This window comes from Cinclus cinclus, chromosome 13, assembly GCF_963662255.1.
Source record: "Cinclus cinclus chromosome 13, bCinCin1.1, whole genome shotgun sequence".
Taxonomy (NCBI): Eukaryota; Metazoa; Chordata; class Aves; order Passeriformes; family Cinclidae; genus Cinclus; species Cinclus cinclus.
In genome coordinates this window covers 1,029,990-1,043,110 of record NC_085058.1, presented here as the reverse complement: position 1 = coordinate 1,043,110, position 13,121 = coordinate 1,029,990, and the positions used below count along the sequence as shown (strand labels likewise).

The 13,121-nt window shown below is 38.9% G+C and overlaps 1 protein-coding gene across 9 annotated transcripts in view; it reads left to right on the top strand.

Moving 5' to 3' along the window:
- HERC1 (HECT and RLD domain containing E3 ubiquitin protein ligase family member 1) overlaps positions 1–13,121 on the top strand; it is an 83,498-nt gene that overhangs the window by 31,165 nt on the left and 39,212 nt on the right. For 6 of the 9 annotated variants that reach the window (XM_062501620.1, XM_062501613.1, XM_062501616.1 and 3 more), the window contains 9 exons: positions 592–706; positions 801–921; positions 2,263–2,434; positions 4,282–4,588; positions 5,636–5,759; positions 6,015–6,066; positions 11,947–12,218; positions 12,562–12,777; positions 12,867–12,987. In XM_062501620.1, coding sequence (XP_062357604.1) covers positions 592–706; positions 801–921; positions 2,263–2,434; positions 4,282–4,588; positions 5,636–5,759; positions 6,015–6,066; positions 11,947–12,218; positions 12,562–12,777; positions 12,867–12,987 — 1,500 coding nt within the window. The remainder of the gene's footprint in view (positions 1–591; positions 707–800; positions 922–2,262; positions 2,435–4,281; positions 4,589–5,635; positions 5,760–6,014; positions 6,067–11,946; positions 12,219–12,561; positions 12,778–12,866; positions 12,988–13,121) is intronic. The other 3 variants (XM_062501619.1, XM_062501611.1, XM_062501617.1) reach the window with 2 other exon arrangements.

Genomic DNA, 13,121 nt, shown 5'->3' with positions numbered 1-13,121 from the left:
GAGAACAACACAGGGAGTTCTGTTACAGTATTCCCCAGAAGTGGGAGTTCCAGTTTGCAAAATCTCAGTTGGATGGACTGATCTGTATAATTTAGGCTGTGGAGCTGGGTTCCTTAGAAGTTGATATGGGTCTGCTCTGTGCAGCTGGCTGAAATTTGTGTGGTCATGTCAGCATGGCATCACAGGCAAAGTCATGGAACTTGCTGAGGAGCAGGTGTGTTAGACTAGACCTGACTCTGGCCAGGTACGTTTTGTCATTCCTACAGCAGTTCACAAGAATTTATAGATAACATGCAACAGACAAATGTATTATAAATGTATTTGTAAAGAAGGAGGACAGTAATTTTATATTTCCCTGTGGAAAATTATGGTGCTTTGTGAAGGTTTGCTTGGTAGTTCAGTTATTTCATAGTGGAGCAATGTTATTTTCCTAATGTTTCTTTTTTAAGTGGGGAAGAGTTTTTGAAATCAAAAAGTCAGTTTCTTAAAAAAAAAAGGGACTTAAATGGCTCAAGATACTGAATACAACATTGAAAAAACAAATGTTTTTGGGAGCAGTAGCCAGTCTTGATGAATCGTTTATATTTTCAGATTGGGATACTGCAACTTTAAGTAATGAATCACTCCTAGACACCGTGTCCAGATTTGTCCTTGCAGCTCTTCTGAAGCATACGAGTTTACTTAGTCAAGCTTGTGGTGAGAGCAGGCAAGTAACTTGAAGCTGCTTTTAGAAGTTCAGCTGGACTTTTTGAAAGGAAGTTTGTGTGATTGTTTTGTGGCTTGGGTGTGATTTTGTGCAGGTACCAGCCTGGCAAGGCTTTGGCAGAAGTTTACCGCTGTGTGTATAAAGTCCGGAGTCGCTTGCTTGCTTGCAAGAACATGGAGCTTATTCAGACCAGGTCATCTTCCAGAGACAGATGGGTAAGGTTCTGCATCTCTCTGCAGTTCTGCTGCCTGTACTGGCTAGTAAGAAAATGTTACCTAATTGCCAGTATTTTTTTCTATCCCATTGAAAAGCCTTAATGAGTTTCCAAATGAAAATGGACAGGGTGTAATTAGTAGTCCATTAATCTGGAGTATGTGATATAAATCAATTAAAGCAAATTATTTAGCATAAGATGATGGCATCTTTTGTCCCAAGGCCAGCCTCGAGCCTGGTTTTCCCTCTCCCCATCTCTAGAATGCTGGGCCATAGGAGCCCTACAGCTTAGCTGTAGATGGCTTAGCTGTCCTGGGCAGGCCACAGCTTTGTCTGGCTGCCATTCCTGAATCTACCTGCATTACCTGGGCCTCTGATCTCTGAACCTCTCTCTTCCCCTTCCTTGCCTACCCCTTCTTCTTTCCTTCATTGGCCACATTATCTTCTTAGTCCTAGCATTACTTTAGGACAACTTATCCTTGTCAGCCCTATGTGAATGTCTGATATGAGAGCACTAGGCCTGAAACTGGCAGCTTCTGAAAAACTTTATTAAGCCACATCAGCATTAATGATGGAAGCACTCAGTGAATTGCAGGGTTGGGGCCTGTTTGGCAATACAAAGTGGTCCTTAAAGCAGGTTTCTCTGATGGGATTTTTAATTGTGGTTTACAGTCAATAAACAAGTTAATTTTAATGAAGAAAATTCTGTTGTAACATCAGGATTAAGAGGCTTTTTCGCTCTATTGTAAAGCAGTAGTGGTGCTCTTGAAAACAGTGTAGGTATGTCTCCTGCTTCTGATTAATATTACAGGAATGTGTGTCTTGCCCACTTCCTTTCTCAGGGTAGGGGCTAACATAGCTGCAAGAGACTCAGCACTTCAGAAAGCATTGGCTGTGCATGCAGTAAGTTCTGTTACTCCCAGAAATCCTCAAAGTTACAGATGCAATACAGAAAATCTGATATATATAGTAGACTGGTTGCTTCTGATTCAATGCCATTGGGAAAAAGTACCTGGTTTGCTTTTGCAGACTATACCCAGGCTTATGGTTTTTAAGGCTTTGGTGCTGAAGTGCCAAAGTTTGACTGTAGTGTCTAAGCATTACAAAGAGACATTCTTCTGCAGATCGTCTGGGTCACAGTTACAAAAGAAAAATTACATTTTCCAACTTAAGTATGTAAAGCCTTAAATGTAAACAACTGTATTTGTTGTTTATTTCACACTCTATCAGAAGTATGTTTTGATAGGAAGAAACCTCTTATTAAATACCTGTGTCCTTGAACATTCATCTTTCATTTTGGTGCAAATTAATTTCACTTCATGTGTGTATTTTTTTAAATCAAGATGCTAGATAACCAAGAATCTGCTGATGCTGATACTCAAGAACATTCTTTTACTCGTACAATTGATGAAGAAGCAGAAATGGAGGAACAGGCAGAACGTGACAGGGAGGAAGGACACCCAGAACAAGAAGATGAAGAGGAGGAAAGAGAACATGAAATTATGACGGCTGGTAGTAAGTACTGCTTATGTGTGTCAATAATGCCATGTCCTTTGGAAGGACAGTGTCTTTTTCTCTCTGAGGTAAAATTGAAAACTATTTAAAAGATTAATGAAGATCTGTCTGCACGAACATTTTGAGAAGTTTATTTTTATACAATGATGTAGTGGTTTTTTATGGTTCAGGAAAGCTTTTAGATACAAAGGAATGTGAAAACTAAGAGAGTTCACTGCAATTCAGGGCATCTGACATATTCCAGCACTTCTATGTGCACTCTCTACAAAACTACTTGGCTTCATTTTGTTTTCTCTGAAGTTCTTGTCATTAGATCTCTGAGATTTCATCAGTATTTAGGTACAGAATTTTGGCTGTGTTTGTATGTGTTATTATATTATGTAATGAGCTTTGAAGGGTAATGTTACCCTGAACTGTTGATAATAATGGACTGTGTTGGAATTCACTTCTGTCTTTTGATATCTCTGCTCTTAAAAATGTGGAGGTTTTAGTCAGAGTTTGGTATTTTTTACACTATTTGCCATGTTTTCTCCCCGGCTTTCTAAACATCTTGTTTAATTCTTCAGAAGATAGCTTGAAGAAGGTGAATTTCACAAACTATTGTTACACTGATTGGGGCTTGCAGTCTAGCTGGATGGGGTACTGAATCCTTAATTTTTGCAGTTTCAGTAAAGCAACAGTCAGTCACGCAAGGTTGGCTTTTTTCGCTGTTGTGAATTGAGTGTTCTTCAAGACAGCATTTGTGTTAGCCTTGGAACACTTTTGTAGAATGCATGTAGCTTAAAAAATTAAATTGGCTGACTTGAGATATTTTCATTAGCTGCACAGTTTTCTTTTTCTTTTCCAAATATTGTTGCTCTCAGTACTGTTAGAATGTTAATCTTTTTCCAGTCTCTGCTGTCATCTCTTGTTTTGCTGACAGTTTCCTGTTAGGACTCCTGCATTTCTCTTTGGGACCTTATTGACCATAATGCGTGTTACACCTTTAGTTTTATAGGATGGGACAGTCCATGGACAGTGCAGTGCAGCAGAGCTGCAGAGCTGTCAAATTCCACCTGGACATGGCTTCTGGGTACAATAAAGGAAATGTATCCAGAAGGATCCAGCCAGACAGTACTGTTACATGCACAGATAAGCAGGAAGATGATGAGAAGACTCTCACTTGTGTTCTTAAGGGGTGCTGAGCCTGACATGGGGAGTTCTATTCATATCGGTAAAGGAAGTATTTAGTTTTACCTTTGCCTTTCCAAAGGAGACCTGAATCTTTCAAATTAAAACTATTAAATCAAGAGAACTTGAGTTCTTTGGACATAGATGAGAAAGTGTCTCACACATACTCTTTAGAATAATCTGACCCTTTAGACTACAGCAGAATTAAGTAAAGTGTAGGCTAAGAAATTTGATAGGATGTTCATTGAACTGCCTGAAGCTAATGAATGCCTGAAACTGTTCCAGTATTAAATTGCAGATGCTCTGGTGTCTGCAATACAGAGTTACACAAGCATTATTTTATATACATCTGCTAAAAGGCAAACATGAAATAATCTCTTCCTCTTTGATGCTATTCAGACAGGAGTTGGGTTGCAGTAAGACACTGAAAGAGTTTTGATGTTCTGTCAAAGTGCATTGTGCTTAATTTTAAAATTGATGTTGTGTAAATGCTTCATTTAACTTGTTTGCATGACCTCTCTTATAGCACTGTATTATTCTTGTAATCTTTTACTGTTAGAGAAGTATTCGTTGTTTTTTGTAGTGGGGCATGTTTTGGCCCAATATGTAGATGAATATATTATTCTCTGTAGCTGTGTCTAGAAGTTAAGATCTTCTCTTTGTGTTGCATGTTACAGAAATCTTTCAATGTTTCCTATCAGCCCGTGAAGTAGCGCGCAGTCGGGACCGGGATAGAATGAACTCGGGCACGGGGCCTAGGCTTGATGATGGCCCTGCTCAGTCCCAGCAGGAGAGAAGGATCAGCACGGATCTGACAGATGGGCAGGACGTATACACTGCTGCCTGCAACTCTGTCATCCACAGATGTGCCCTGCTGATTCTGGGCGTGAGCCCTATCATTGAGCAGCTGCAGAAGCCGAGGGAGGAGGGGCAGCTGCAGCAGCCTCCCTCTGCTGCTCCTGAGGGCATCGGGCTAATGACCAGGTGGGCTTTGCTGACTGTACCCTGCTGATTAACTCTTCTCTGCTCCTTTACAAACACCCCCAGGTTTCCTCTGAGCATTATTGCAGTTATTTTAGAAGAAGATTTCTACTGACAGCACTGTTACAATTCTGTTGAAAATAGTGATTTTTCTCAATTTTCCTTGGCCATGCTAACTAAACCTGAAGAGTTTTTGTGTGGACTCCAAGTTTCAAAGTTGGGCTTAGTGGTGAATAGTTCAGATCATGAGGTGTACGGATAGCATTGAGATACTTGGAACAATTGTTTATTTTTCCTGTAATTTGTGTGTGGATTTTTTTTTTACTGTATTTGTGGCTTTTTGAACTGCACTTATGTCCTATATAGTAGTGTTAAAAAAAGGATATGTTTTAAAAAAAAAGATTCAAAGCCTATTATGACAAAAGTGTTGTTCATGATTGATTTTTACAAATTCCTATCCTAGGCATGGATAAGACTTGCTGTTAGGTGTCCTGTTTTGATATTTTAAATTAAGATATTGATGGGAAAGATATTAAGATATTGGAGAGGAAAATTATATATATTCAGTACCCTTTTATTCTTTTTGCCTCTTTTTGGAAATCTAGTCCTTAAAGCGTGGGTGGCTGCCTCTGTCATTGTCAAAGTGGCTTTCATCTCCAACATATCAACTTTAGGATGCCTTTTATGGGTGGGTTTTTGATAAGTTCAGTGATTTTTCACCCACTTACTCTGTCTCTGTTTCTTGTCTCTCAGCTCAAAGTGTTTCTGTTTACTCTGTGTAATAGTCACCAAGGCTCTAGAGCAATCACTCATTTGAGGTTGACACTTGTTCAGTTGACCAGTAAGGCTGTTAAGAAGTAACAGAGTTTACTAATACCCTTTATAAACATAATTGAGACCATCAGACCACTATTTTCCTTTTTAATGTGGTCTTGTGATGTTCTGTGATAGCCTCCTCCCAAATGAAACTGTGGCACCTCTTAAATTTGGGTATACCTTTGTATAATATCAGCTGTTGTTTTTTTTTTCTGTGTGTGTGCGCACCTGAAGCAGGAGTGAAAGTCTTACAGCAGAAAGTCGCTCAATCCATGCCAACTCAAGCTACAGACTGATGAAGTCAAGAAGTGAATCTGATTTGTCTCAGCCAGAATCAGATGAGGAAGGTTATTCGCTGGTAAGTAAACCAGCATGATGTATTTAGGGATTGTCAGTAGAAAATTTAGATGGGAAGTACATTTGTTTAGGACTGTGTTCTGGTGCATTGATTCATCATTGATAAGAGAAAGCACTAATGGTAAAGACATGTTTGAACTAATTACAGATTTGTTAATTGTCTCACTTTTATGGGTGAGGAGTGAAATATAAATAATGTTACGTACCATGTATGACCACCTGAGGAAATGAGGCTTTTATTAATCTTTTAATATAGAGTGGAAGACGAAATGTTGATTTGGATTTGGCAGCATCGCACAGGAAAAGGGGTAAGTTCTGTTGTTTACCTAGTGAATACTAACCTGATGAATGTTAGAGTTTCTTAAGCTGAGCTATGTTTGCACTTGCATATGATTTACAGTTACATAACAGATGTTAAAACAGAGCATTTAAAAATAGCATTTAAAATAATTGTTACCTACTCTGTGTTGTGTGAGGTTTTCTTGCTTTGTGGCTTGGTTATAGTGTTTCCTTGGTTATAACTCTTCATTCTGGTTTCTGGAACTGTAGGATTGCTCTTTTGAAACAAGTAAGGTTTTCTGTTAAGTGAATCAGAAACATGCATTCTGTTGTCATTCATGTGACTTCAGAAATGAATCATTGTGAAAGAAGTTTATGTGGAACATTCTATTCTTGAGCTGACAATGAACTTTTACCATAAAATGTGCTTGAGCCCGGAGAACTTGCATTCAGAAGACACTGCTTTACTTTGCATCCTTTGAACACCAGCACATCTGCAGAACCAAACAACCACATCTTCTGTGGCTCTTTGTTGCTGCTTCATCCTGGGGAATCCCAGTGAGCTCCTTGGTAGAAGGTGCTGGAGGGACTAAAAAGTCTCACTTCCATCTGAATGATGCAGAGTCTGTCTGAGAATCACAGGTCAGGTCTGCTGTATCTGTAAAAATGTAGGACTATGCAAACAGGAATTAGGTTGAGTTATGACATGCCTCAGTGACAGAAGCCTTGATACTGTTGGATAAGGTAAGAGTTCTGGTTTAAAAGGCTTCATCATTGAGCAGAGTACTCAGAGGTTTCATGCCTTTTAAAGTCTCTTGGAATTGCAAAGGGTGCTATCAGTGGCAGCACCCATTAGATTTCAATATTTCAGTATTTAAGTGATGTGGGAAGAGATGCCTTGTCCATGCATTGAAACAGTTGAACAAATAAAGAAATGCACTAGAGCTGCTTTTACTGTGACAGCAGATGGATCATGACATTCTCAGGGTTAGAAGATCTGTCAGAAAGCCTCTGTCAGCTCCCTGATCTGTAGCACATTCTTTCAAGTTAACATTTTTAGCTTTGCCATTACTCTGACACAATTTTGTACTTGACATCCTCTGTGTCCTAAAAGTAACCTGGGCAATGATCTTGGATTAGGTCTCAGCTACAATATGTCTCATGGATTGTGGTTCCTGGGCTGTTGCTTAGGCCCATATTGCTTTGGTCACAAACCCCGTAAGTGAGGAATAGTGCAAGAGTAGACTTCATCAAGACTTTCATTACAGCAAGAAGCTTTTCTATCAGGTCTGAACACTGAGGAGAAATGGGTGAATGCGGTGAATCTGCCCAGAACTAAAAAGAAGCTCAAGCAGCTCATTTGCAAACTGAGCACTGTCACAACATGTAGAAATGCCTGTGTTTTGGTACTGGAAGACTTTCTTGGGAGTTAGCACACAGAAATGCAAGCTTGTCTGCTTGTGCTGGGTGATATATATACTAGTTTTGGTTGGTAAGGAATGCCAGAGTCAGAGAATGTAGAGTGCACCTGCAGGGAAACATTCCTCAAATGTCAAGGTCGGGAAAATATCTACAAATACTGGTGTGATAAATGGATGGACTGTTCAGCTCAGTGCTTTTTATGGTCTTTCGTCTCTTGTGACATGTCTGTTTTGTGAATCCTGGTTATCTCCTAGAACTGAACCGTGTCCCAGTGTTTGGTGAGGGTGTAGCTTGCAGCTTTTTTGGATTATCCACCCTTTGTCACATGGCCAGCACAGTGCAGTGCCAGCTGTGGATGTTTGGTGAATCCCCTTCAGTTTTATCTTTGTTCTTTTGATGTGCTGTGACTAATAGAGAAGGTAGTACTATGAATTCCTGTGGTCTTGCAGATGAGTATGGAAGGAAAAACATTCTCTTTCAAGTTAATTAACATCTTAGCCACTCAGTCCAATCTTTATTCTAATTGCCTTTTTAATTGATTCTATCTATTCAGAAAGAGGACTAGGCTACTCCTACTTCAGCCTAAGGATCCTTTGAGTATCTTGTTCCTTGCTATTACTCAGTTATTTCTGTATTAGTAAACTTTTCCTTCCATCCCTACAGAAAAAGTCTTTTTGAGGAATTTTGCAGTAAGGGATGATGAGCAGCACTGTTGTTTTCCCTTTGTATCTAAGCCCTTTGCTTTTTCTGTTGCTTAGATGAATTTTTCAGTTTTGGAGGTGCAGAGAGTGTGCCTGCAGATGTTGTAGGTGCTGTGTGCAGTGCCTGTGGGGTGCTGTGCACCATGTTAGGTACACAACAGTAAGGAAAGCACAGCCAGCAAGGCAGTCACAAACAGTTGCACATCAGTGAGAGTCCTCACTCAGGGCTTCTCATCACCTCCAGATGAACTCCCTGAGTTCCAGTATGCTTGTGTGTACTGCTGTGCCTTACTAACACAACTGGGCTACTCCAAAAAAAGCAGCAACTTAACTGAAATCCAAATGGAATTTAAGTGTTTTAGCGTACCTGCAAGAATGAATTCTGCCTTTGAAAATTGACAAATTATGCTTAAGGAAGGGACTTGAACATACAAGAATACACACATGAGTGCATGCAGCTGTGCTACAGGGGATTATTTCTTTCTTCCTTGAAGCTGGAGAGTTTAAAAAGACTGTTATCCAGGCTGTATTCATGCCAAACTAGAGTAAATATTTTTTTCCACATACCTTGCTGCTTGGTATATTGTATTGATTGAGATGAGACTGATTGTTTAAATCAGAATAATATGAGACAGAGATTTTATGAGTATGTTACCGTCTGTTTCAAATCTCTGCTTTTGTCTTATGATTCTTGTGTGGTGTAGTGTATTTACTCCTTTTTGGCCAGTTGAGCCCCAGAAAAAAGAAGAGCTTCAAGCAAGTAACTGATGGCATGTTTATTTTTTGTCTCTATAGCTTCCCTACATTTTTTTGTTTTATAAAGTGTGCATTGCAGCTGTGCCACATTCATTTAGAAAACTCATTATTACAAGCTGGCTTATAAAGACAAGTAAACTTCTTGTTTTACTGTAAACTTCAGGTTTATTGGTCCGTGCAGCTGTTCATGTGATTGTAGAGGCTTCTAGAAACGCTGTGCTGCAATCACTTCTGTGTGATTGGTGTTACACAGAACCAGGCTGAGCTCCAGTATAGTACAGATCATACGTTGGATGCTTCTGCTGGTTTGTAATATCTTCAAGTGGGAAAAAATTCCTTTCAGATCTCTGTGCCCTAATGGTTAAACATTTCTAGTTCTGAGGTATGCTCCTTTGATTTCTGACATAGTTGTGTTTAAGCTCTCTCCTTTCAATTATAACTTCTATTGTTTTACATTTAATCTGTAACTCTTAATCACTGCACTTTTCTCCAAATCAGAAACAATTCTACATTGGTCTTATATTTAAACATCCTTGCATTTTGTACTGAAACAATTAGCTGAGACCTCATTGTCTCTTCAAAAACAAAATAATTTAGGTTTTCATTAATACGTGGTTGGGTTTCTTAAAAGGTTTGTTGCCTATCAAAACTAAATTTTCTCCTGATGTTCTGTAAACCTGTGAAAGGTTTCCTTTAGCTTGTGATTTAAGGCACTGGAATTGGATTTTGTTTCTTTCCAAGTACTTTGATTGTGTGCAGTGGCATGGTGCAGTGTGGGGCGGTGGAGGGGAAGAAGCTCAAGTCCCTGTGGGCTGTGTTGAGCTCTCCTGCTGTACAAAGGCTGGAGGGCTCTTGGGGCTTTTGGGGCTTTGGAAAGACCTGTTTTGTGCACTTGGAAATGGTTTAGCTGTGCTTCATGTGACTAATCTGAAGCTTCATTTGTCCTCTCCCCTGGGCTCTGTTCACCATGCACTTGCCAGGAAACAGAATTCTAGCACCTATTTTGTTCTGTTCTGTCTTATTTATCTTATGTTTCTCACCAGCCACTTCCCCATGTAACTTGGATTTTAAAGGAAAGATTTAAAGCAACTAATCTAAGACTTGACGTTAAAATTAGAGTAAGGTGATCTGTTGTTTGTTTTAAATATTGCCAGGTATGAATTGTAAAATTGAGTAACAGAATTTCTTTAAATTTTTTCATAGTAAACGTGACCAAATGGGTTGATCTCCGTAAACCATGTAGTCTTCTGTGTTACATAAAGGAGCAGAGATTAGGAAATTAGATTGCACTTTGAAAAGAAGTGTTTTAATATGATCTTTGCATTATCCAAAATAAACTTGAGTCTGTATGCCCTAGGTACTATGATGGTTCTTTCTAAGGCCATAGCAGTCTGCTTAGTAGCAAGTGTAAGGAATACTATGGAAATGCACATTAACACTATTTACTGAAAACAAAATGGGATATGAACAGGCTTTCATAATTAATACCCCTGACAATTAAGTTTTTGGCAACTAAGTGAAGGTAACCTGGTTGAAAAAAGAGAAACAAAATTTCACAGTATTTTGAATTTTTAAATTGCACGAAGGTGCAAATTGTGAACTGCAGGTGCTGACTCGTTGTCAGAGTAATAGCATTTTACCTTTACATCAAGACAAAAGTTATGTAGGCTGCTAGGAAAGTTAGCCCAAGTTCAAAATCTGTGTCTGTCTTTGCTTGTTCCCATGAGCAGCAGGTGTAGGCAGTGTTTAAGGGAAGTCCTGAAATTTGGATCTGGCTGTTACGGTTGGAGCTCAGCCCTACTTAGGAATGCAAGCTTTGGAGAGATGAATTCCTGTGAATTTGTGTGACTTGTTGCTGAAAATGCACATGTTTAATAATGTTTGAAGCTGATAGCCTGTAGAAAGATGTTTAAAACCAAAATAATATACATATGTGCGTGTACTGTGAACAGGTTGTGATTCTCCAAATTATAACTTACTGTACACAAGGTAGATAAGTATTTAGACATTTTTTGTACATTACGTAAATAATCCAAACTAAAATTTCAAAGCAAGTTTAAGCAGATTTTAGGTTTCCACAGAGGTCTCCAGACACTGTCTGTACAGATGGGAAGTTACTCTGAGCAGGATGTGCTCTCTTGTAATCCTTTGCATGGCTCCAAGTGGTCAAACAGCACTTACAAAAGGAGGAAAATACTGACTGATGCCTATCAATTAACTGCTAATGAAGTTATGACTTGAGTGGCATGGCACTTATTTGTCCAGGGAGTGAGTTCTAGCAAAACTCTTGGAAATGAGATCAAACCCATGGTGATAAATTCCAGTGCTGAAGATTGATGCCTGATGCTCATTTGAAGAAGTCCATTTATTAGTGGCAGTAAAGTTTCAGGTAATGACATGCTGATGATAGGAAATACTTGAAAATAGACTTGTGAAACTGCCAGATGACAGAGATGTAACACTCTAGATAGTGTTTAATACACATGTATCTATCTTGAGTTGGAATAAATGTTCTCTGTCAGTCTAAAAAATTTACTGTTCTCTTCTGCAGTCATGAATTCTGTAAATATTTCATTCAAAATAACATCGTGCTTTTTCAAAATTATGAAATACAGTGGATTAAAAACACAACCCTTTTTGCTTTATGTTTAAACGTCGAAGTGAATATCCAACTGCCTAAGTTGTGTTGGTAGAAAATATTTTCTTTACCGTTTTGTCATTTAGCTGCAAAGCATTTTTATTCAGTGTTCTAGCTTTAAGCTGAGCAGTTTGAGTGGCTTCTTTTTGATTTTTTTCATGTGGCAGTTTGTTGCAATAGTGCTTAACATTTAAAAGAAATACAGCCTTTTCTTTAAGGAAATTGCTGTAAATTTAAAGCAAGTGTTTTGCTCTAAGTTGCTTAATGCATGGTATAATTAACATGAATATTCATTTTCCACCTGTGTCACTAGCAGCAGCTCAGCCTTTACCTACTGCCAAAATGTGTTACCTGAGTTGGAGTTTATGAGACTTCCCTGTGTGTATCTTTAGGAGCAATGCACAGTCAGATGGAATCTCTGAGTGACTCATGGGTTCGACTGAAATACAGCAGAGATTGGTTGTACACATCCTCCTACTCGTTTGTTGAGTCTGATTTCAATCTCTCAAGATCCCTTGGAGTTCATACTCTGATTGAAAATGCTGTCAGTTTTGTAAGTGGAGATGTGGGAAACTCCCCAGGATTTAAGGAACCAGAGGAAAGTATGTCCACCAGTCCACAAGCATCAATAATTGCAATGGAGCAGCAGCAGTTGAGGGCTGAGGTAAACTTCAGTTTAACAGCTCTTTTTAGTCCTCAGACATTATGTTTATTATAGGAATTTTTTTTGAAAGGGTATCCAAATTCTATCTATTAAAGTAATTTTTCCTTCTTTTCTGTTAAATATCTTAGCTGGAACTGGGAACGTTATGTAAATAAACTCTAAAACAAAACTGGAAGTGTTCCCTTTTTTAAAAAAATATGTGAAGGAGTAAACAGTGACCTCCTTCATCCTTGCTTACAGTTTAGTGTGATCTAATTTTAATTTCTAGGGGTACTGGCTACTTAGTTAGATAATAATATCAAGCAATTACTTAATACTGTCTTTTGACTGCCTTTATTTTTAGCTTCGTCTGGAAGCACTTCATCAGATTCTGGTGCTTCTGTCAGGAATGGAGGAGAAAGGCTGTGTGCCATTAATGGGGAGCCGCCAAGTGCCAGGATTTCAGTCTTCTTCACTGCTCACTTCTGTTAGACTGCAGTTTCTTGCGGGCTGCTTTGGCCTGGGCACTGTAGGGCATGCAGGGGCCAAGGGAGAGAGTGTAAGATTGCATCACTACCAGGTGTGTACTGCAGCACTTTCTGCTGTTTCAATAAGCCAGTGATAAAAATGTTTCAGTTTTTGTAATATTTATTTGTTTGTTTGGCCCAGGATGGTATCAGAGCAGCCAAGAGGAGTATTCAAATTGAAATCCAGGTGGCTGTGCACAAGATTTACCAGCAATTATCTGCTACATTAGAAAGAGCTCTGCAAGCTAATAAGCATCATATAGGTAAGTGAAAAGCAGATTTGCAAACCAGATGTTCTTTAATATACAGTTGAACAGCTTGTATATTTTTCAAGGCAGACTTTGATATTGGTGACCAGAATTCACTGAATTACCTATCTGACTTTTCCTATAAGACA